The following is a 24,153-nucleotide window of genomic DNA, read 5'->3' on the forward strand; positions in this document are numbered from 1 at the left end:
CCGGAGCCAACCCATCCCTGAATCACATCATTTTTACGTTTCTGCCCGGAATCGCGCTAAGTCTGTTCTTCGCTCTGCTAAAAATAATTTCAACCGTACTAAATGCCCTCAACTCTCCAACTCGAATTCTTCCCACTCCTTCTGGTACCTCGCCAAAAACCTTTCTAACAACTTTACCTCATCATCCTTCCCTCCTCTTTTCTACTCTGATGGTTCTGTAGCTATTTCTTTTACTGATAAAGCAGATTTCTTCTCTCAGACTTTCTCCTCCAATTCCACCTTAGATGATTCCGGTGCTGTTCCTCCATCACTTCCCCCTTCTGACTTCCTCATGGCTGACATTAAAATTTCTTCAGCTGATGTGTTTTCTGCCATCACTGGGCTCAATACTAACAAGGCATATGGGCCTGATGGAGTCCCTCCTGTTGTTCTCAAGAACTGTGCTTCGGTGCATACACCCTGCTTAGGCAAACTCTTTCGCCTTTGTCTTTCAACTTGTACCTTTCCTTCTTGCTGGAAGTTGCTCTCATTCAGCCAGTCCCAAAGAAGGGTGACCATTCCTAACCCTCTAACTATCGTCCAGTTGCTTTAACATCCTGTATCTCAAAAGCTTTCGAGTCAATTCTTAATAGAAAATTTTAAAGCATCTTTCCTATCACAACCTTCTTTCTGATCGTCAGTATGGGTTCCGTCAGGGACGCTCCACTGGCGATCTTCTCACCTACCTTTCAGACACCTGGTCCTCCTCCTTTCGGGACTTTGGCGAAAGCATTGCCATTGCACGTGACATCTCAAAAGCTTTCGATCGAGTCTGGCATAAATCTTTAATTTCCAAACTGCCCTCTTACGGTTTCTATCATCTGTGCCTTCATCTCTATCTTCCTTTCTGGTCGTTCTATAGCCGATGTTGCAGACTGCCATCGTTCTTCTCCTAGATCTATCAACAGTGGTGTTCCTCAGGGCTCTGTCCTATCAACAACTCTCTTCCTTTTATTCATCAATGACCTTCTAAGCTGTACATCTAACCCTATCCACTTGCACGCTGATGACTCCACTCTTCACCTTTCCATTCGGTTCCCACAACATCCATCTCAACAGTTTCTTCAGCAAACAAGGGGTGAGGCTATGGCACACCTGATGTCTGAGTTGGCTCGTATCTCTTACTGGGGTAAAAATAATCTTGTTTTAATGCATCAAAGACCCAGTTCTTACACCTATCAACCCAACAAAATCTTCCACAGATGTACCCACTAATGTTTAATAACATTCGGCTTAATCCTGCATCATCCTTGAACATGTTTGGGGTTTCATTCACTCGGAACTTATCTTGGAAAGATCATATTACATCTCTTGTAAAATCTGTTTCCAAGAGATTAGGTGTGCAAAGCCGCGTCCGTTCCTTCTTTACCCCTGCACAGTTGTTGACTCTATACAGGGGTTTTACCCGCCCCTATGTAGAGAACAACTTGCACGTGTGGGGAGGTTCCCCACATACAGTTCTTCTCAATAGCGTGGAGTCAAAGGCTTTTCGTCTCATTAACTCTCTCCTCTTACTGGCTCCCTTCAACCTCCGTCTCTTCCCCGCACTGTTGCATCTTTATCTCTTTTCTATCGCCACTTCAATGGTCACTGCTCCTCTGAACTGTCTGCTTGCATTCCTGCACCTCTACGACGGGCGCGTAGCACCCGTCTAGCAACAAACTCTCAGCCCTTTTCTGTCCAACTCTCTAATGCAAGAGTTAACTGTTACTCCCGGTCCTTCATTTATGGAACAGGTCAACTCTGGAACCGTCTCCCTTTGTCTATTTCCAGATTCCTATGATCTTCAGTCTTTCAAACGCAGTGTCTCCAGGCATCTCGAAATGATCGGATCTCGAATTTGGCTCTCTCCTGTATTTTGTTTTCTCTTGGAGGGAACAGTTATTTCGGGTTCATGGCCTTTGGTTCTTTCTTCCTAACAACAAAAAAATCATCATCATCATTTCATGACTGGCCCACTGCAGGATCGGACATCATTAGTGAGGGGGGAAAATATATCTAATTTTGTTGGTATTTACAGGGCATTTTATTATAGTTGGTGACAAAAAATACAAGCCAACCAAGTAAACAAGTGACACCCACCCACCCAACCACACACACACACACACACGTCTGTGACTGGCAATAAGTCACACACACACTGTTGTTGACCGTAAAACACGACCCAAGCTCCCCCACTCGTCACTCCCAATTAGCAGACAAACACCTGGCAATTTATTACACACAAACAAAAAGGGGAGACTCGCAAGCGATTGTTAGTTGCGACATTGTTAACTTTTCTGATTCATATTCTGGAATAGTATGTTTGTCTGAAGCTCTGGGTAATTGCAGAACGAATACAGATTACCTACAATAGCATCACTTTAGACGTAATTATATAATTAAGATATACTGTCGACATAGAAGCAAATATATTTTCAGTCTGCGTAAACTGGTAAATATAACTAATTGTTCCACGCAGTACCAATGTATTTGCGTCCCTTGTAGCGTAAACATTTTTATTTTTTCAATAGGCAAATAGGCTACATGTACACCTGTACTGTTCTTTCTTTAGAAAAAGATGTAAAATTTTGTCTCGATTAGTCTGCTTTTCTCAAACTGCATAGACACTTCTGTTAAAGAAACGTGCTTGAATAACACAGCTAGAGAAAAGTATGTACTAAACAAAGAAGTCACGCGACAAAGAGAACACCTAAAACTTATAGCTATATAAAAAATTATAGCATGAACTTCATTTCGGGGGATGTCAACCGTGAAAACTATGACGTTACAGGGTTCAAAACCGCTTTTACAGTTTAGCCCCATAACTACGACAAGCTTTTGTGAGTTGAATACAGTCAGCAGCTGTTTTTAGCTATATATATATATATATATATATATATATATATATTTTCCCCATTGCACATTTTGTGTACATAAATTTGCCACAAGTTCACCATAATACTCATGTGATATCAGCAGGGTTTTTAAGAAACTTGGTTAGGTTCTGAATCAGTTATAAGTGGTGTTCCGTAGACCAACTTTCAGGATGAGTCAAAAGTCTGGAAACATATGGATGGACTTTATAAAGAGGGTGTCATGTGGTGCGCATTTTTTCATATTTTTTCAATCTTTTGAGTCACCCTGTCCATTGCCATCTCCAGTCGTTAACCACTACACCACCACAGCTAATAAAAGGATGGCGTGTCCTAATCTCCTTCCTCGCAAACCTTCAGTTAAGTGACTGACGCATTCTAAGTGGTTTTGGAGATTTGTAACGCCTTTACATTAGTGATTTATTCCGCACATAAACAGTATTGTCTTGTATGTTATTGATGGAAACAATGTCGATATTATAACGATAGCCTGGTCATTTCATTATACATAAAAGGATTATATGAAATAATAATTTAAACAAATTGCTAAGAGAGAGGCGTTACGAAATCTCCAAAGCCAGGCAGACTACAGTGGGTGTTCCATGGCTCGACTTTGCAAGAACACTCATTATCCCATTAACATGAAATAAGGAATACCTTTGTGGAATCCAGTACACACACACACACACACACACACACACACACACACACACACACACACACACACACACACTTAAGTTATTTTTCCTCTAAACATTGCTAATAAGCAGTTGCTTCAACAAACAAGCGATGAGGCTATAGCACACCTAATATCTGACTTGGTTCATATCTCTGATTCGGGTAAAAGTGATCTTGGTGTTATTAATGCATCAAAAATTCAGTTCTTACAACTGTAAACCCGACAAAATCTTTTTCAGGAGAATCCTCCAATTTTAACAATATTCAGGTCAATCCTGCATCTTCATTTTCTCAGGCTTTATCTTGGAAAGATCATATTACCTCTCTTGTAAAATCTGCTTCTAAGAGGTCAGGTGTGCCAAGCAGACTCCGTGCCTTCATTACTTCTGCACAGTTGTTGACTTTATACACAGGTTTTATTCGCCATTGTGCAGCGTACAACTCCCATGTGTGGGGAGACTCCCCACATACAGCTCTTCTCAACAAGGTGGAGTCAAAGTCCTCTCGTTTTATTAACTCTCCTCCTCATACTGGCTCCCTTCAACCTCTGTCCCTTCGCCCCACTGTTGCATCTTTATCTCTTTTCTATCGCTGCTTTAATGGTCACCGCTCCTCTGAAATGTCTGCTTGCATCCCTCCACGACTACGACGGGCGCGTAGCACCCGTCTAGCAACAAACTTGCATCTCTTCTGTCCAGCTCTCTAAAGCAAGAGTTAACTGTTACTCCCAGTCCTTTATGTACGCAAAAGGTCATCTGGAACTGCCTCCCTCTGTATTTCCTACTGCCTATGACCTCTAAGTCTTTCAAACGCAGTGTGTCCAAGCATCTCGAAATGCATGGATCTAGACTTTGGGTCTCTGTTATCTCGTTTTTTTTTTTTTTTTTTTCTTGGAGGGAACAATCTTGCGGGCTCCTGGCCTTTCTTTTCCATTTTTCTCACATAAAAAAAAAAAAAAACTACGATATCAAAGCCATATCTGCCTTCTTTTCATTATTTCTGAGAATTTTTAAATCGGCTAAGGGGGTTGAGCCACACAAAAAATCATGGTTGGAAAATTGTATATAATGGAAGATCTTTCCAGGAACCCGACGAACTCACCTGCGAAGTTTCATTCAAACTCATCAAATACCCTATGAGAAGTTAAAGCACACACACACACACACACACACACACACACACACACAACGCAACGGTATAACCGCATTACCAAAAATGATAACCTGATTTGCAGGATGGATAAAAGTGATGGGAAAGTGATTTATCGGTGATTACTGAATATCATGTCAACCCGAAAAAAATTTAAAAGTCACCTGGTACTAAATCATAATTTCGTGCATGTTTATTACTATACGCTTATATCACTTAAAAAATGTACAGATAAATTTAGCTTTACAGATGTACACACACACACACACACACACACACACACACACACACACACACACACACACACACACACACACACACACACACACACACGCACGCACGCACGCGCGCGCGACTGATGGCAGTGGTCGTGAGTGTATGCGTATGTGTGTGTGTGAAGAAGACAAAGTTTGCCGCAACACAGCGTACCCAAGGCGTCGCTCTATGAATAAAAGATCCATCAGGATTTCGTATTTGTCAGTGTGATTGCCTGTTACGATGGAGGAGAAAGTTTTTGGTATCAGTAGTATAGTGTTGAATGTTGTCTGCTGCGATAGATGAAGTTTCTTTTTGGTGTCAGTGTGATTTCTAGTTGTGGTGAAGGAAATTTGTGGTGTTATTGTGTTGTGTGTCACGATATATGAAGTTTTTAGTGTCAGTGTTAGGGCGTCAGAGTACTACCTGTGGGGATGTGGGAAATTTTTGGTGTCAGTTTAAGTGACTGCTACGACTGAAGAAATGAATGTTGTCAGTGTTGCTTGTTGGGATGCAAGGAGTTCCTGGTGCCATTGTTGCTTGTTAGGATGAGGGAAGTTTGTTGTTAGTGATGGTTGTTTGGATGGAGGAAGTCTTTGGTGTCTGTGTTATGGAGTTGCGATGGAGGAGGAAGTATTCAGTGTCAGTGCGATTGTTGAGATGGAGGAATTTTCCTGTGTTGGCATGTTACCTGTTACATCCTCCTCCTTCTCCCCCTTCTCCTCCTCCTCCCACTCATCATCATCACCACCACCACCACCACCACCATTATCATCATCATCATTATCATGATTTTCACTCTCTTTTCTTCCTACCTAAACATGGGTATGGAAGAACTGAGAAGGGATGAGGAAGTATTTGTCGCCATTGTTTAACCTGTCACTAAGGTCGAAGTTTCAAAGTGTAGCTTGTATGAGAGGCGAAGTTTCAGTATGTTGTTTATTACGAACGACGAGGATTTTGGTGTCTGTTCTTCGCTTGGTATAAAGGACGGAGTTTCAGCATCTTGCTGGTTACGAGGTACAATATTTAAGATGTAAATGCGTGACCAGTTTCAAAGTACAAAAACATTGTTCGTGATAGGCATGCAGTGTAAAAGGATTGCGGTACGTATATATTTATCAATTAATTTTTCTTGCCAGATGGGTAAGGGAAAATGTGGTGCATATTTCTGAGCACTCTGTTAAATGGTTTAGCTTTTCTCAGTCTATGTTCACGCCTTTGTTTTCCCAGTCTAGCTTTCTGAAAATACTTTCTAGGCATGCTGTAAATAACTTTGGTGAAATTGTATCTCCCTGACACACGCCTTTCTCAATCTTAATTTTTTCTAAGTCCTTATGTAAATTAACTGTAGCAGTTCCCTCTTTATATATGTTTTCGAGCAGTTTTACAATGTTCTCATTCACTCCTTGTTCTCTCAATGAATTTATAATTGCTAAGTGCTCCACTGAGTCGAAAGCATTATCGCAATCAACAAAACCTAAGCACAGTGGTTTATTATATTCTGTAGTTTTCTCAATTAGCTGATATATACTAGTGCCTATATAATGCCTACACAGCCCATTCAGCATCCTTCCTGCAGTAATATCAACCAGTCACTTCAACATTACCTATCGTGATGTAATGCCAACCAGTCACTTCAGCATCATCCTTCCAGCAGTAATACCAACCAGTCAGCTGCAAAGAGGAAGGAAGGGCCTCTTCGTAAGAAAACTTAACCCCTTCAATCCGTTGATGGTTTCTTCAAATTAATTCCGTGCTACCTCCACACTATTTTATTCAGCTTAGGGGAAACTTATTAGAGGGGTTAGATATAACTTGAAATAATCCCTTCATTCCTGTGGTGTTCTAAGCTGAGTAGAATCGTCTGGAAGTAGCAAAAATAAAACACAAAATAACTGCATCTGACTGAAAGGGCTCCGATCTCCTACTGTAACTCGACTACCCAGGAAGGCTTACAAGTAGGCTAAGCATTAAATTTCTTGACAGCATATTTGTTCACACACATCTATCATTATCGCCCACCATTAGCAAAGCGAGGATATATAGTTTGTGTGTGCGTGTGTGTGTGTGTGTGTGTGTATGTTTTCCATCCATATCTCAAAAAGCTGTGGACGAATTATCACCAAACCTTCAGGAAATAGCAACTATGTGGATGTGGAGAATTCAGTTACTCTTGGTGATGGTTTGATCGAAGCCGACTGAATACCAGCTGCCATATATTTATCGCTCACTTTTACAAGGCGAAGCGATAATGTTTTTGCCCGCCTGTGTGTGTGTGTGTGTGTGTGTGTGTGTGTGTGTGTGTGTGTGTGTGTGTGTGTGTGTGTGTGTGTGCGCGCGCGCGCGCGTGCGTTCCCATTATATCTCATGAACGGCTTGAGCTATCAACATGAAACCTTCAGGGTATCAAGACATGGCCAAAATCTTGGACGAGGTCGAAAATGGGCACTCGGGGTCAAGGTCAAGGTCACTAAAATGGCTATCAAAGGTCAGCTAGTTTTTATCGCCTGCCTTTAGCACCCTTGGCCTATATCTCATGAACGGCTTGAGCCATCAACATGAAACCTTAAGGGTATCAAGATATGGCCAAAATCTTGGACTTGCCCTACAGCATACTCTGGTAGGCAATTGGCATTAGGCCTCTGAATGCTTTTTTGTCATTATTAATATGGATTGGCTTCTCTGACACGCGATGATTGACTTCCGTAGAGCTGTGCTATTTATTTTCACCTCGGCAGTGTGTGTGTGTGTGTGTGTGTGTGTGTGTGTGTGTGTGTGTGTGTTTTAGCACGATAACTCCGCAACCGCTCAAGATATCGTCACACAATTTTACAGGTTTGCAGTAGGAAAAAAAGCTATCAAGAGTTCGAAATTGGTGAAAGTTGGTCAAGGTCTGTCTGTCTGTTACCACGATAACTTCGCAACCGCTCAAGATATCATCACAAAACTTTAAAAACAGGTGGGAAGTATGGATGAAAATCTCCTACGAGTATTGTTTTCATTTTGTTTGTCTGTCTGTGTCTGTGTGTCTGTTAGCAAGATAACTTCGCAACCGCTCAAAATATCATCACAAAATTTTACAGGTGTGTAGCAGGGATGAAAATCTCCCACGAGTTCGAAAATCGTGAAAGTAGGCTAAGGTCAAGGTCATATTCCGAGCCGAGCTATTTAGGTATCGGCTCGCGGCTGGTGTGATTCTCCGCATGGGGGGGCCTCTACTGTATTATGTAAGATGGATTGGCTTTTTATGATTTGCGGTGACAGCGTTCCATTGAGCTTTACAAGTTTTCTTTAAATTTGGTTTGTAGGTGACTTACCTTATCCAACAGCATATACTGGAGGGCGAGTAGCATTCCGCATCCGAACGATTTTGTTTGATTGAAATATAAAGCTTCATTTTGCTTCGAAAAAAAGCAGCGTTTGGTTTATCTTGTTTGCTTTATTGTAATCACCCTTGGTTACAGTGAGTTCCAAATTTCATAACTATGCCTATGCTTAAGCTAGTGCTTGCTAGTAAGTACTTGCACTTATTGCTATATAAAAACACTTGCATAACCAAGAAATGTTGCACTTAACACAATGTAATGCGGACGTGATGGTATGGCAATCGTGGTCGGTGACAACTCAGGGCAGTGGGAGTTGTGAATAGTGATATTGCGACATCACAATTATCGCATATCCTTTTTGAGTCAGAGCCCGAGTGTGAACTCGAAAATGAAAGAAACTGCGCTAGTTTAGCCAAATGTTTAACTCATTAAAGTGTCATCCTCTTCAAAAGTCTTTCTCCATATTTACATCCACATTATTTTACCCTCCTAAAGGTGAACAACCGCTGCATTAGCGTTTGTAAGCATCTTTGTGACTTGCTAGAAAGTTGTGTAAATACAGAATCCATGATAGGCACAAGCGTTAATAGATTAAACCCCACAAGCTGAATATAACTGCCGGGTGGTGACAAAAAACAGCATACTTACTATGTACTGAAAGCGTTAATGCAGGAAAGAAAGACCCAAAAGGCTAGTACTCCGCACTGTTGTTCCCCCGAGGAGAAAATAAACAAAAGAAAGCCAAATTCAAGATTCATTTTTTTTTAGAGATGCCTACACAACTGGTGACTTATTCACTGATAAGCAGTTACTCAGCGCGAATGTTAACAACCCTTATGGAGTGGATGTGGAGGGATTGCACTAAAACAACTGGACACAATTCAGAACAATGCTGTAAGAGTAATTAATATATCAACAATTAAAAATGAACGACTTACCCCACAGGTAAGGCGAAAAGGTGCCTCCCCTGCATGATTTTACAGATACTTCTCTGGTAAATGCTCAGACGAAGTTGCATCCATTATGCCACATGTCCATCCTTTCCCCGTGCCACATGGACATCTGGTAGCGCTAATGAATGGATTGTCATACTGCCATATTGCAGAACTGCCAATCGGAATTCCTTTATTCCCCGAACTGCCTTGCTTTGAAACTCGTTTTCTCAGATTAGTTTCCCCCCAAACTTCAATGTACAGCAATTAAAGTCCAACTGTTACAAGTTTTTAATGAATGGATAACACCTGTAATCTGGTGTATGGATTTTTATGTTTTGTTTTCTTTCTTCTGTTCATCATCTGTAAAAATGTTTGAGAAACTGGAGGCCTTAGGTAGATGGAAATGCAGTCTGATGAAGAATATTCCTGAGTAGACCTGTTGCATATAAGATGAACTGAGAGCATCGGTTAACTCTTACACCACACAGCTGGACAGAAAAGGGGGTGAAAGTGCGCTGCGTGGCGGATGCCACGCACATGCTGTATGCAAATGGAAGAGGGATGTACACAGTTCAGAGGAGCAGTGATCATCGATGTAGTGATAATAAAGAGATAAAGATGAAACAGTGCGGCGAGGAGAGCGAAGCTGAAGGAAGTCAGTAAGTGGAGGGGAGTCGATGAGACGAAAAGCATTTGACTCCACCCTATTTAGAAGAGCTGTATGTGAGGAGCCTCTTCCCTCCCCCCTTTACACACAGACATAAAAGTTGTATTGACAAGGGGGTGAATAAAACCCCTGTACAAAGTCAACAGCTGTGCAAGGGTGTAAAGAATGGCACAGAGTTAGGTTAGCACACCTAATCTCTTTGAATCAGATTTTGCAAGAGTTAATGCGATCTTTCTATGATAGGTTCCGAGAGTATGAAACCCCAAGAGTACTGAGGGGTGATGCAAGATTAAATTGTTTATTGTTGAATATTGAAAAGAAACTGTTACAGCTGACTAGCCGGTCGAAATATTTAGGAACTGAGTTTTAGATTCATTAAAAACACTACCACCACCACACAACACACTACAGTACACTCCACATAATGTAGACGTGGTCGCATATATGGAGTGTATGTATGACAGACATCATGAAAGAGTACAAAATACTAGTTACATAAATATTTTTTTTTTTTTACTTCAAGCCGGGTATTGAACCATGCCAATAATTAGGGATGCCATACCCTCATCCCTTGAATATTGAAGTATTTGGTCAGATGGACATTGTGAGAAGTGAATGGGAAGGTGAAGGGTGGAGTCAAGTAATGGATGTGTGCATAGTGTTAGATGTGCAGCTCAAAAGGTCATTGATGAAAAGAAGAGAGATGGTGACAAGGCAGAATCCAGCGGAACACAACTGCTGATAGCTCTAGGAGATGAACAGTGTCTGTCTACAACAGCAGCTATGGAATGACAAGAAAGGAAGCTAAAGATGAGGGCACAGATAGAAGGATGGAAACCTCAAGAGGGCAGACTGGAAAATAGAGATCTATGGCACACTTGGTCGAAAGCCTTTGAGATACCATGTGCAATGGCAAAGTTTTAACAACAACCCAAAAGGAGGATGACCAAACAGCCTGAAAGGATGTGAGAAGACTGCCAGTGGAGTGTCCTTGGCATAGCTCATAATGATACTTGGAAAGGTTATGCCAGAAAAGGTGTTTTAAAATATTTTTTGCTGAGAATAGTTTAAAAAACTTTAGAATACAGAACATTAAAGCAATTGGGCAAGAGTTACGGGGCTGGGAATGGTAACTTTTCTTCAGTACAAACCGAATTCGAGCGAACTTCCAGCAAGACGGAAAGGTACAAGTCGACAGATAAAGGTGTAAGTGTTTACCTATGCAAGGTGTCAGCACAGAAGAACAGTCTTTGAAAATAACTGAAGGGACCCAATCAGGCCCGTACACCATACTAGTACTGAGGCCAGTGAGGGCAGAACGTACATCAGTTGGCAAAAGTTTAATGTCAGTCATGAGGAGGTCAGAGCGGGAAGATGAAGGAACAGCACCGCAACTGTCCAAGAGTGGAATTGGAGGAGAAAGTCTGGGTGAAGGGTTCTGCCTTTTCAGTAGAAGAGACAGCTACAGAGCCATCAGAATGGAGAAGGGGAGGGAAGGAGGATGAAGAAATATCGTTAAAAAGTTTTTTGGCAAGCTGGCGGAAGAGACAGGAACAATGTCAGTCAAAAAGTTGAGAGAACAGATCTGACACGATGCCAGGCAGCAACATGAGAGAGAGATTCAGAGTTGTGTCGATGTTGGTACCTTTTGTAGGCCTCCTTCTTGCTGTGGATAGCATTACAACAAGTGTGATTAAATCAAGGCCTTTTTTGCATTAATTAAAGCAGGGCGAAAGGAAAGTATGTGTGTTATGAGTCCATATTATAATTACAAATCATAATAGACAAATAGATAAATAGATAGATAAATAGACAGATAGACAGCTCTATGCGAGCCTGGGAATGGGAAATGATCTTGCAAGTTACACTGAGGAAAAGCTGACGACAGACTAGGAAGTAGCCAGTCAGGAGATGATGCAGTTAGTTTGTCAGCGATCACCAGGTGAACACACATACACACAAACTCACACACAGGCTTCTAGAACTTTCCAACCACAGGGAACACACGTGATACGACTCCTGTTTCACCAGAATTTAGGAAAGAGAGCTCAGATGGAGGCTAGCCATAGAACAGGCAGGTCGTAGGGAGAAGGGCTTAGCAACAGAGAGAGAGAGAGAGAGAGAGAGAGAGAGAGAGAGAGAGAGAGAGAGAGAGAGAGAGAGAGAGAGAGAGAGAGAGAGACATTTATATGACATTTGGTAGCAGCGAAAAGAACGCACCTCGTCTTCGAATCAACAGTGAATTTCTACAAAAGCAGGCGACACTCTACAAGATTAACTTCAGTTCTACAGTGAACGAACTACAACCATCTACAATCAACTACAAGTAACAACTCTACGAGTTGTCTGTATAATCTACACGCACCTACAAGTAGCGGCAGTCTTCATCCTACAACGAGTAAATCACAAGAAAAAAGGACCAAGAATACATCAAGTAAGAAAATACAAAACAAACAAACGAAGAGTGAGACACGACTCATAACTCATAACCACCAGACCTCACCCTCCTCTCTCTGCTACATCCACCCAACCCCCACCGCTGACGCAGGAGTGAAGAGGTCAAGACGACGAAGCAAATACCAAGTCCATATTCACAACTCATCTTACTCACTCATCTTCACTCAAGTTACTCATCGCTACTCATTCACTCACCACAGTTACCAGTGTGGGAAGTCGACGTCATCATGCGTGCTTGCTGAAAAGACGCCACGTTAGTCAGCTCACCACCTGCACCATCACTAACACCATTCCCACCACGGTAAAAATTAGTGAGTTACATAGTTACTTCATTTATACAATACACAGTGATAGACAATAAGCTTCTGCACAAACATATAAAACGTGCTGTATAGTTACAACTTAAATTCATATACCTACTTCAATTATCTTCATAATTCAATCATTAAATACTTGCACCAACAATAAATATTCTACACTGTATATATTCATTCATTTATTATAACATTTATTTACTACCAACGAGTGTTACCATTTATACCTACATAAAATACGTGTTTCATACATACAGCTATACATTATTACATCTACAAAGTAATAAAGAAAATATACCATCACAGTTACTCAGTGAGCGATTAAAAGAACTGTATTAAACATTTATTAATTAAAGCTACCTAGTGGAAACAGATAAATTAAGTTACAAGGAAAACCAGAAACAAAAAAATGGCCAACACAAATGACGTTAGCAAGAAGGAACATCTTCAACACAATCGTGAAGACAATGATTTCCACACAGTGCTGACACACATATTACCCACGATAGGTACAGGTGAACAACAAGTCAGTGTATATAGTTAATACTGTATGTAGTGTATATATATATATATATATATTTTTTATATAAAATAACAAAATATGGGGCTATATTATATCATTTTCAGTAATACCTGTGCAATATAAACTAAACTTTAAAAAAGTATCCCAAGGAAATTAGCCAGTAATTATGCAACCATGAACAACATAGAAAAAGCGTACACAAGCGAAGAAAAACAAACTATAGAAAATCAATACATACAAAAAAAAAAAAGAAAAGAAAAGAAAGAAAGAAAAAGGAGAGAAATAGAGTAAGATCACATAACAAACAAATGAAAATAAGTGTAAGTGTTACTACATATGCCAAAATACCACATAAACTACAAACAAAAAAGCAAATTGTTGTCTCCACAAGCAAGTGGCATGGCACATCATCACTATCATCGACCGCAGCATGACCGGATTCATATGTCATGACTGCAATTATTACAATTATGTAACGACAAACGATTGCATTATGTTACACTTGCTACAATTATGTAACTACAAACGATATGTAACAATTATGTAACGACAAACGATTGCATTATGTTACACTTGCTACAATTATGTAACTACAAACAATATGTACCATTTATGTAACAGTTGCATTAACAAGATGTAACTTTTATGTAACTTTAACTACAATTATGTAACTACAAACGATATGTAACAATTGTGTAACGACAAACGATTGCATTATGTTACACTTTGCCAATTATGTAACAGTTGCATTAACAAGATGTAACTTTTATGTAACATTAACTACAATTATAAGGCCAAGACACTTATGTAACAGTTGCATTAACAAAATGTAACTACAATTATAAGGCCAACACAATTATGCATTACCACAATATTTTGTAACAATTCATAAAATGTTACAATTATGTATTACCACAATGCTACTACAATGTTATAAGTCATACAACTATACCACAATTCTGTATTACCAGTATCATCATACATGTTAGGTGAAATATTAGACATTACTAAAGGGATAACCCAATATGTAATGTGTAACCTAGCAGTATTGCCATTGCACAATTATATGCGTACATCTGTTGTACATGCACGTTTTACAAAGTGTTATACAACAACCATTGCATTTATTCAAATATGTATACAACTTGTTTAAAATGTAATATTACTGAATAATCATTATTTACTATAAATATTATATGTATACAATATTATAATCAATATTATGTACTAATAGATTAGCATATGTCAATGATAATTGCTGTCGGAGGACCTTCAGCTGCGCGGCCGAGCATATGTTATGAGTCCATATTATAATTACAAATCATAATAGACAAATAGATAGATAGATAAATAGACAGATAGACAGCTCTATGCGAGCCTGGGAATGGGAAATGATCTTGCAAGTTACACTGAGGAAAAGCTGACGACAGACTAGGAAATAGCCAGTCAGGAGATGATGCAGTTAGTTTGTCAGTGATCACCAGGTGAACACACATTCACACATACTCACACACAGGCTTCTAGAACTTTCCAACTACAGGGAACACACGTGATACGACTCCTGTTTCACCAGAATTTAGGAAAGAGAGCTCAGATGGAGGCTAGCCATAGAACAGGCAGGTCGTAGGGAGAAGGGCTTAGCAACAGAGAGAGGGAGAGAGAGAGCGAGACAGGAGGTAGCAAGCTGGACTCTACTTAACTTCACTCGTGTGTGAGACTTTGTTAATATTTCCAAGACAAATAAAAATAGTCCCATATTATTCTTTACCTCTCCTTGTCATTGAATGACAAATGGGAAAGAAGATTATCTACTTACAAAGCTACTCAAGTATAACAACCGCTCGTCCACCAGTCTAATATATATAACTTCTCTACAAGTAACTACAAAGTCTTTTTATGACATGTGTCCATGCCCAAGATAATAAATTCTGTAATGCGCAAAGCACACCCAGATGGCTCTCGCTGATGGAAGCAGTAATTCCAAGGAAAATAAAAGAAGCACTGCCTGAAGGTCTCTCCTCAAAGTGCCACAGATGCTACTTCTTAGCAGGGTACACAAGCCTCACTGGAGAAATAGGACATGTTAATACTATGAGACTGTGTTTAGAGGAACCCGGTGGAGAGAAAAGTTTAACAGGGTAAGCAGATGGATTATTTGTAAGCAAAATGTAAAGTCTGTTGGAACTCTCTCGAAGGCGGTCAGGATGCTGCACTAGCTATTATAGGCTTGTTTATCGAGTGGGACAGTGAATGGAGAAGAGAGCCAAAGATGGTGGTGAACAATGGAAATACCTAGAAAGGAGAGTTCAGGGAAAGGATAAATAGAAAGAACGTATTCCACCAACGAGGGAAGATGGCGAAAGAATTTTGTGTAGTCGGCAGAAATAGGGAATAAGTACAATGCATAGACATAATAAGGCAGAGAATGACAGGTTAGTGAAAGCTAGAGTGTAGAGGATTTAGAAGATTTTAGTTCACAAACGCGAAAACAATCAACACCAAGTCATCAGCATACAACATCTCCAACGGGAGTCCAGAAAACTATTTCTGGAGTCACGTGAGAGAGTTTCAAGCACCATGGCAAATAATAAATTGCTCAAGACTGACCCATGATGCAAGTCAGTATTCACGGAAAACCGTCATTCAAATCTCCATTCACTCTCGTCTGGGTGCGAGTACCCACATACATAGCCATAACCATTCTAACCAGCGACTCTTTGATCCCAGACTTTTTCATTGCCCACTTCACCACCTCCCTAGAGACTGTCAAAGGCCATCTCCAAATCAACAGAAATGAAGTACAGCTTCCTTACTTTTTCCAGAAGCTGTTGGACAACTAATAGCATCAGTGATCCCTTTACCTAGTATAAACTCAAACTGCATCTCATCAATATTCACTCTTTCCCTTATCATACCATCTAGGACTCTCTCCATTATCTTCATTATCTGGTTGAAAAGTTTTATGCTTCTATAATTTCCTCTTTCCAATGCATCACCTTCCCTTTATACATATTTAAACGACTATGTCAAATATAAGAGTGAGCAATAGGACCCTGGCTGTTGATACTGGTGCTGTTTACCCTCTCATGGTCGGGACTACTGCTGCTAAAGCCAAACAGTTTCAGGTATGAGTCAGTCATAGGGACCTGAAAGTGTTAACCTCTTGCATCCAGTGTCGTATTTGATTTTATTCATTGAGGTGAGAGTTTTTGTCCTGAAGAGATTAAGTCGTAGCCGTATTAACTCCTTTCATAATCTGTTAAGTTGAAAAAATTTGCCACTGTCCACTTTTGGTGTCGGGGATAACAAATGGCGTCCTTGTTGTCGACTGCTTTCTTTTTGAGTAGAACAATTCGTATTTCCCTCGCTGTGACAGACTTAGATAGACTGCTGTGCCCCAGATACTCTCGGGCGTGAGAGATGTGTACCCGCAAAAATGCTAACTCCGCAAGTTACCCTCAGTGTAAAAAACAAACAAACAGTATTAGCGAATTTGGTCACGTATCCTCCAATTTATATTCAGCCAAATATACTTAACCAAACTAATAATTATACACAGAAACACATGTTAAGAAACTGTTAATATAGTTCAAGAATGAAAGACAAAATCCTGTATGTGCACGTCATAGGACTAAAGAGTTATGCAGGTGTGAAGACAAAAAAACAAGATGCGTCAAGGGATCATATGAGTTAAGCAAGTGCCAGTTCAGTCTCCTTGCTGTCTTCTGGAGTGGTGTTCCTGGCAACTGGAGAACTGTCAGGTTCTCTTCCCATAAGCCAACGGTGCAGTCTGGCGCCACAGTCACTGGTCAGCCTCTCGTCCACTGCACCGGAGGACATAGGACCTGTCAGGAAGGACACAGTAACAGCATCCATATAGCCTACTTATAGGAACACCATAACCACGCCACCACCCTGTTTTCGGTACAGCATCGATTTACTCACAGTAGCACGAGACCTACGCCAGCACCACGTTCTCAGCACTGTCATACTAATACCAACACCAAACTCATGTTGTCACCAGATTCTCAGCACAACTCTCAAAATGTCTGTATGCTCGCAGTAATATCCACCCCCACGCCACCACCACTGTCTCAGTACCACAACACTCACAGCACTGGCATACTAACCCGACCACCATACTTGCGCCGCCACCACACTCTCAGCACAGCAACACTCATGGAACTACTGTACTCACAGCAACACACATCACCACACTGACACTAGCATTATATCTACAAGCTGCACATTTAAGCAGACAGAAAGACTAAGCTGAAGTACAATGACCCATCAGTGCAACCAATTCTATTAAAGTTTTTAGTCTCACACACACACACACACACACACACAAATATTCTGTCCGCTTAATTTACTCATGTTAAACTCAGCTAAGTTTGTGAAGAGATATGGCTCGTACGTAGGATGTTAGTTACTATAACATGTTTTTTCTCAATTCATCTTAGTTGATTTCCAAATGCAGACTGGCTAATAACCAGTGATACTTAGGTTGTTGGGTCCATTTGGCTAATAACGAAGAATACAAGAATACTCATTCCTTCTCAACTAACTCATCGAACTTCTTACGACCACGGCTTTGTACTCTAGTTGTGGGAGTGGCCTAGTTCCGTCAGTTGAAAACATATTGGCTAGATATAACACCTTAGAAGAAGACTCACCGGTACAGAGGGAGACAAGGCTGCTGACCACTAAGACGATGAGGAAGCCAAACAATGTGGTGTAGCAGTAGGAGATGTCGTACACAGTCTTGCCCTCCACCCTGACACAGGAGCAATATTTCGGTTATAATGAAGATCAAGCATCTGTTTGTTTATCTGTATAAGGTCAGATGCCAAAATCGTGGAGGGAGTGGTCACAGACAAATCTTCTCCATGTCACCCTATCCTCCACCATCAAGGTGCCCTCCCTCAAACTCACACCATCCTCGCTCATATGCCTCTCCACCCCATTGCCCCATCCTCATTATTGGTCTCCCTCCCCCCCCCTTTCCATTTCCATCTCACTCGTCGGGTTGTATGATTTAGACACACCTCTTTCTCAGTATCTTATTATTTCCGTTTACATAATTGATGCAAAAGGTGTCAGTATTATAAATATATAATTACTGCACAACAAAATATTAAGATGTAATTATCAATAAACGGATACAATTAAGAAAAAAAACACAATGATGTCACCTATGCCCACGAAAATACGCATTACTGACACTGTAAATTCGTATGTTCTGTCTCGTAAGATTAGAGGAGAGCAATATTTCCATAGTGTATTAATTCATATTGTTATGTTTAGTTATTTCAGATTTTAAATAATGCTTAGTTTTGAAACTGGATAAAAAAAATAAACTTTTGTTTCACTGTTCCATAGAGAACTTGCCTTTTATATTTTGACAACAAAACATTTTAGTTTCAAGCTGAAACTACTTAAAGGCTTTATATTTGGAAACCTTGGGCTTGAGATTAATACATCGATAATAAATAATAATTCTTCTAAGCCGTCACGAATTAAAATAAATATACAAAACCGAAAGAAAACTTGATTTGCTGTTAATAATTTCAAACTGGCTGGCTGCTTCGCCAATCCTGAACCCAGTATGTGGAAAGGAATTATTTACCATGACTGTATTGGTGGCTCCAGAAAACGTTACTCTGGCAGATTATGATAAGCAATGTATTGTCTCGTTTTAATTAAACTGTTACTTTTAAACTGCCGTATAGCATTTGACTCTCTCCAATTATTTGGTAAACCTGGCTGATAACCGCAGTCTTCGAACCTGTCAGTGGATGGAGTGGGTGTCAGCAGGACATCAACAATATCCGTAGTGACAAGGTCGGCATCAGGTATAGGTGTGGTGATGTTGGTGAAGTGGAGAAGGTTCTCTGGGCATCCGTCAGTAGAAAGTGGGAGAGGGGACAGAGAACCCTCACCCCGGACAAAGCTGCTCACAGTGATCCACAGGTTGAATGTCAAGGCTGCCAAGAAGCCCACCATAGCACCCTACCACAATAATTGGAAAGGGGTTAAGCTGGATCATCGAGTACTGCGTATCTCGGAATATTTGTTACACTGAATTAATTCACTAAGTTGCTGTATTTTGTTCTAATCGTGACACAACCACTCGATGTTACTCAACTTATTCAACATCAGTAATACTGAAGGGCTTCATGGAAACGTATATCATAAGTTAGATAAGTTCGTTTGGTAATCGCAAGAATAAAAAAAAAAAAGCTTCTCTTGACTGAAATGCTGAACTACAAGAGCATTCTGTGAACATCTCTGACCTTTGCATTGACCCAGGGTGTGAGTAGACCGGCCATGTGCATTCCAACAAGTGGACCCAAAACGGCACCAGAAATTTTATACCCCACGATAAGGATACCACCGAGATGCTGCACCACAAGTCCAATGCAGATGCCACACATTCCTGCAGCAGCAGCTATAGAAAAAAAAAGAAAAGAAAAAAAAGACCTAATTGACAATATAACAATACTAATTTCACAATTATGGAATATTGTGCACACACTATAAACTGGATCAACAGTCAACCGATATTTTATCATCAGAGATCTTACAGAGTAGCTTGAGGACGTTGGTGGAGGACTTGTTGCTCATCTTGTTAAAGTACGGCCTGTCTTTGAGCAGGTCCTCCCAGATGAGACACGCTATCGAGTTGCCAGTGGTAGAGATTGAACTGTCATGAATGGAGACATCAACAGGTTATGTTTACAGACTGACACACTGTGAAGAAGTGAGGGGAAGGGTGTGCATTAACCCTCCAAGAGCTGAGAGCTTTGCAAATTATAACCTAATTGAAATATACCTTCTCTTTGTTCTTGCAAGAATTAGTTTTAGGCAAAAGTGACTTCTCGCAGTTGCCTATATTAGTAGGGATGTTTACTTGTTAGGACAACAACTATTTAGTTTCTACATGTACCATACGGAAGATAAATGCGTGAATGAACAAGTGGTGCCAGGTGCAACAAACCTCATCCGACAACAGTTATTTTATTTTCAACCTTGTTCAAGTTACAGCCCTCTGAAAATCCGTGATCTTGCGTTTGACCTTTCAAGGTCTCTTAATGGTGCCAAATGAAAGCCATTAAGAGACTTCCTATATCCTGATAATAGTAAATAACTGTATTATCAACCAGTTTCGAGTTATAGGTCCCTGAGTATCCATGACCTTGAGTTTGACCTTTCAGGGTCACATATGGCCATAGGTCATGGTAACAATTAAAAAGCCATATGGGACTTCCTATATGTTGATAATAGTACAGTAAATATCTGTCTTCAGCCATTGTCGAGTTATATCCCCCTGTATAACCGTGACCCTGAGTTTGATCTTTCAGGGTCACTTAAGGCCAAAGGTCATGGTACCAAGTAAAGGCCCACATTGAACTTCATATATGTTGATAATAGTAAATATCTCTCTGCATCCAGTTTCGAGTTATAGTCCCCTGAATATCTGTGACCTTGAGTTTGACCTTTCAAGGTCACTTAGAGTCAAAGATCTTGGTGCTAAATGAAAGCTCATATGGGAGTTCCTGTATGGTGATAATAGAAAATATCTCTGTCTTTAAACGGTCTCAAGTTATAGCCCTCTGAAAATCCGTGACCTTGATTTTAACCTTTCAGGAATATTCTATTACCTCCAAAATTTAACCATTTCCTATTTGGGATCATTGCCTACATATCCTGAAAGTTTCATGTAAATTCATTCAGACGCTTTTAAGTAATGTTGCTAACAAACAATGAAACGAAACAAAGAAACTACCAAAAACAATACCTCGCCGGACTCCGTCCGGGCGAGGTAATAATTGTAACAGCAACTTTGAATATGAGTGACACAGATGAGCATATTTATGCGGTGAGGTTCAAGTCATGTTTTGCAGTTCCTGAAAATCAACTATTCCTTACTTCCAAGAGACAACGTTCAGGCTTCAGAAAATTGACCTGTCAACACCTAGTGCTTCATGCACTGGCATGGACTGAGAGACATTTGCAGTGTACGGTTAGAAGCGAAAGTGGATATTCATCTTGTTGAACCAAGAGTGTGTATGCAAGAATTTGTATATAATGTCAAGGGAACCTCAGTGGGGTGTGAATATGAGAAACTATGTAAAAAAAATATTAGCATACCACCACAACAATTTCACATACACACTAGCAACCAATAATATTAGGCTCCTGTGGTAGTGATAACTCTTGTATTGTTACCATAACAGGTGAGTCCTTTTAATCGTTCAATAAATACAAAATAACAAAACGATTGTTGTTTTCAGTGACAATGATAATCAATGCAATTTAACAAGAACTATTGGCAACTACACGATTTGGTAAGTAGTAAATTTATGGTTTAGGACAGCCGGTTCCTCTTTTCATTATTGTTGATATGACATCAACGCAGCTATATTCATACATGGATGCTGATGTGTCACGAGAGAGAGATGGTAACGAGATGACATAAGAGTTCATGCCCTCACGCCTGAGTCCGATGCAGAGAGGACTGAGATCACATCATGCGACAGTAAAACGATCTGATGTAGCTAAACCAGCATAAAAATAGCCAATAAATCAAGAGCTAAAACATCACTGTGAGACAGTGTAGGTACTTGCCATATCATCTAACTTTACTGATTCGATTTACCGTTGACCCATCGCTGGTAGAAGCCTTGAGTTCCCGCGCCTGAGTATCATAAAATTTTCTTGAGGAACTGAATTCCAAGTTAAAATCATCCGATGCGATCCCAAAACGCCACATGGTATATAAATCGGTGCAAGTCAGGGGAACTTGGCCTGGCGAAACCACTTTAGCGAGGAGGAGGAGGAGGAGGAGGAGGAGGAGGAGGAGGAGGAGAGAGAGAGAGAGAGAGAGAGAGAGAGAGAGAGAGAGAGAGAGAGAGAGAGAGAGAGAATGTGTGTGTGTGTGTGTGTACGTCAATAGAAGGATGAGGAGACAGAGAAGGGAAGGTTTAGAAGTTTGAGATAGAGAGAGAGAGAGAGAGAGTGTGTGTGTGTGTGTGTGTGTACGTCAATAGAAGGATGAGGAGACAGAGAAGGGAAGGTTTAGAAGTTTGAGATAGAGAGAGAGAGAGAGTGTGTGTGTGTGTGTGTGTGTGTGTGTGTGTGTGTGTGTGTGTGTGTGTGTGTGAATAGAAAGATATGGAGACAGCAAAGGAAAGGTTTAGAAGCGAATTCAAATTCCAAGTGACATGGTTCACTGAGGACTTTTGTCAAAGTGTTTGGGAAATTAAAACATGGCCATTTTTTTTTTTTAATCTTGAAAAGTGATATGAACGACTATGAACGATAAGAATTTAAGTCCCCACCACCAAGGAAGAGGTTGGTAAAAACATGTTAAAGTATGCACTAGGTGGAAGGTGGATGGTACCATAATTCTCCTGGACAGGGGATTCAACAACTTCACATCACCAAAATCTGAGTTGACACTACGACACAACATGTCGCTTCTAGGCACCGTAATCTCTTCCCGTGGGTAGGCTGGACTTATTAGCCTTGAAAGGCCACTGGCTGAAGAGATGACAATCTCCAAATTCAAAACTGAGGAGCTCGGTAAGAGTTCGTGACAGTAAATGACGACAGGTTAAAAAAAAAATAAATCTTGTCCAGGGTACTATCTGGTGGTATATCAATGGTGCCGGAACTACGTCAGATCGCGTATCACAGTTACCATCGACAAGTGGAAAAAGGCTTAAACGTACCAAGCATGGCCAAGGCCATCAAAAACGTAAATTTATGTAAGGATAAATCTAATCTTTGAAAGCTTTTGGAGTATTGACTAAGGTCTTTCCTATGTCCCTGCCTTTGGAAGCATAACTGACCTGAGAACAGCACCATAGATGGCAGCCACAAAAATTCCAGGCACACCCTTGAGGTGGCCTAATTTGTCCATCACAAGGTAGGGGATGATCTGGTCAGGTTTCTGTATCCTGCCTGAGGTAAGTGGGTCACACTGTTGGTAGACGGCATACGCCACCAACCCGGAGAAGTAAAACAAAGCCAGGACAATAAGCTGACTCACAATGAAGCCTACACTCACTCTGAAAAGTTAAGAATATAATCCACTTGTTGTTTTGGTATTTACTGTCATCTATGAAGAGAAAAATATTGTGGTTGAGACTTTAATATTTTGGTAAAACTGGTTATTTTGAGTATTATATTCTGAGAAACCTTAATGATCATGCACCTACTTCAATTACTAATGCAGGTGAGGTTCATCATACTTGAATTCAAGTGGTTAAGTTTGTGTGTATTGATGCTACTTGAGTTTCATATTAGGGCATGGACATCAGTGAACGGGCTAGTTTATTTATTTCTATGGGTAAAAATGAACACAGCGTCAGTACCTTAAATTTTTCTATACTTCAGATTATATTTCCAACAATAATAGGCAAATGCACAGAAAAAGTAGGCGGTTTTGACAAGATCTTGTAATGTTTAGCGCAAGTACAGTACAGTAGAGTGTAAAACTCAGAATATTAGTTTAACCTCCACGTAAGAAATGCTCCTCACCTTTGTGCTGCCACGAGGCTGCTGATCGAAGCCAGTCTCTGGTATATATTCTGGTTAAATCCTAGTACCATAAAGCTGGCGACAAAACCATAAACGATGGTAGACCACAAAGTGTGTCTGACAAAGAGGCTGGGGTCCAGGCTGAGGGAAGGAAATGTGTTACTTTTAGAATTTGATCAATGTACTTTAACACACTGAGACCTATACTGGTGACCATATCAGCTTGTTCTTTATCTGAATACCATTTACTTATATTAATGCCTTGCTTATGGCTAAGCAATAACTCTTTGTGCAGTTCTGCATTAATGACGTCCTGTCGCCGGGTGGAAGACGGTGATCTTTGTCACCCCACCTAATCCGCAGAGCAACAATTTCGACAAAAATACAACTAACTTATTAGCATC

The 24,153-nt window shown here is 40.4% G+C and overlaps 1 protein-coding gene across 1 annotated transcript in view; it reads right to left on the reverse strand.

The window, feature by feature from the left end:
* Positions 1–16,891: 16,891 nt before the first annotated feature.
* The window catches only part of LOC145418296 (sodium-coupled monocarboxylate transporter 1-like), a 27,156-nt gene continuing 19,894 nt past the window's right edge, over positions 16,892–24,153 (reverse strand). Inside the window, exons 3-9 of the mRNA XM_080286739.1 lie at positions 23,750–23,890; positions 23,059–23,277; positions 19,789–19,907; positions 19,498–19,652; positions 18,990–19,213; positions 17,878–17,978; positions 16,892–17,046 (exon numbers count right to left, since the gene is read on the reverse strand). Of these exons, the coding sequence (XP_080142865.1) occupies positions 16,892–17,046; positions 17,878–17,978; positions 18,990–19,213; positions 19,498–19,652; positions 19,789–19,907; positions 23,059–23,277; positions 23,750–23,890 (1,114 nt within the window). The remainder of the gene's footprint in view (positions 17,047–17,877; positions 17,979–18,989; positions 19,214–19,497; positions 19,653–19,788; positions 19,908–23,058; positions 23,278–23,749; positions 23,891–24,153) is intronic.

Source organism: Coenobita brevimanus, chromosome 14 (genome assembly GCF_032717465.1).
Source record: "Coenobita brevimanus isolate Jiangsu-jjx chromosome 14, ASM3271746v2, whole genome shotgun sequence".
Taxonomy (NCBI): Eukaryota; Metazoa; Arthropoda; class Malacostraca; order Decapoda; family Coenobitidae; genus Coenobita; species Coenobita brevimanus.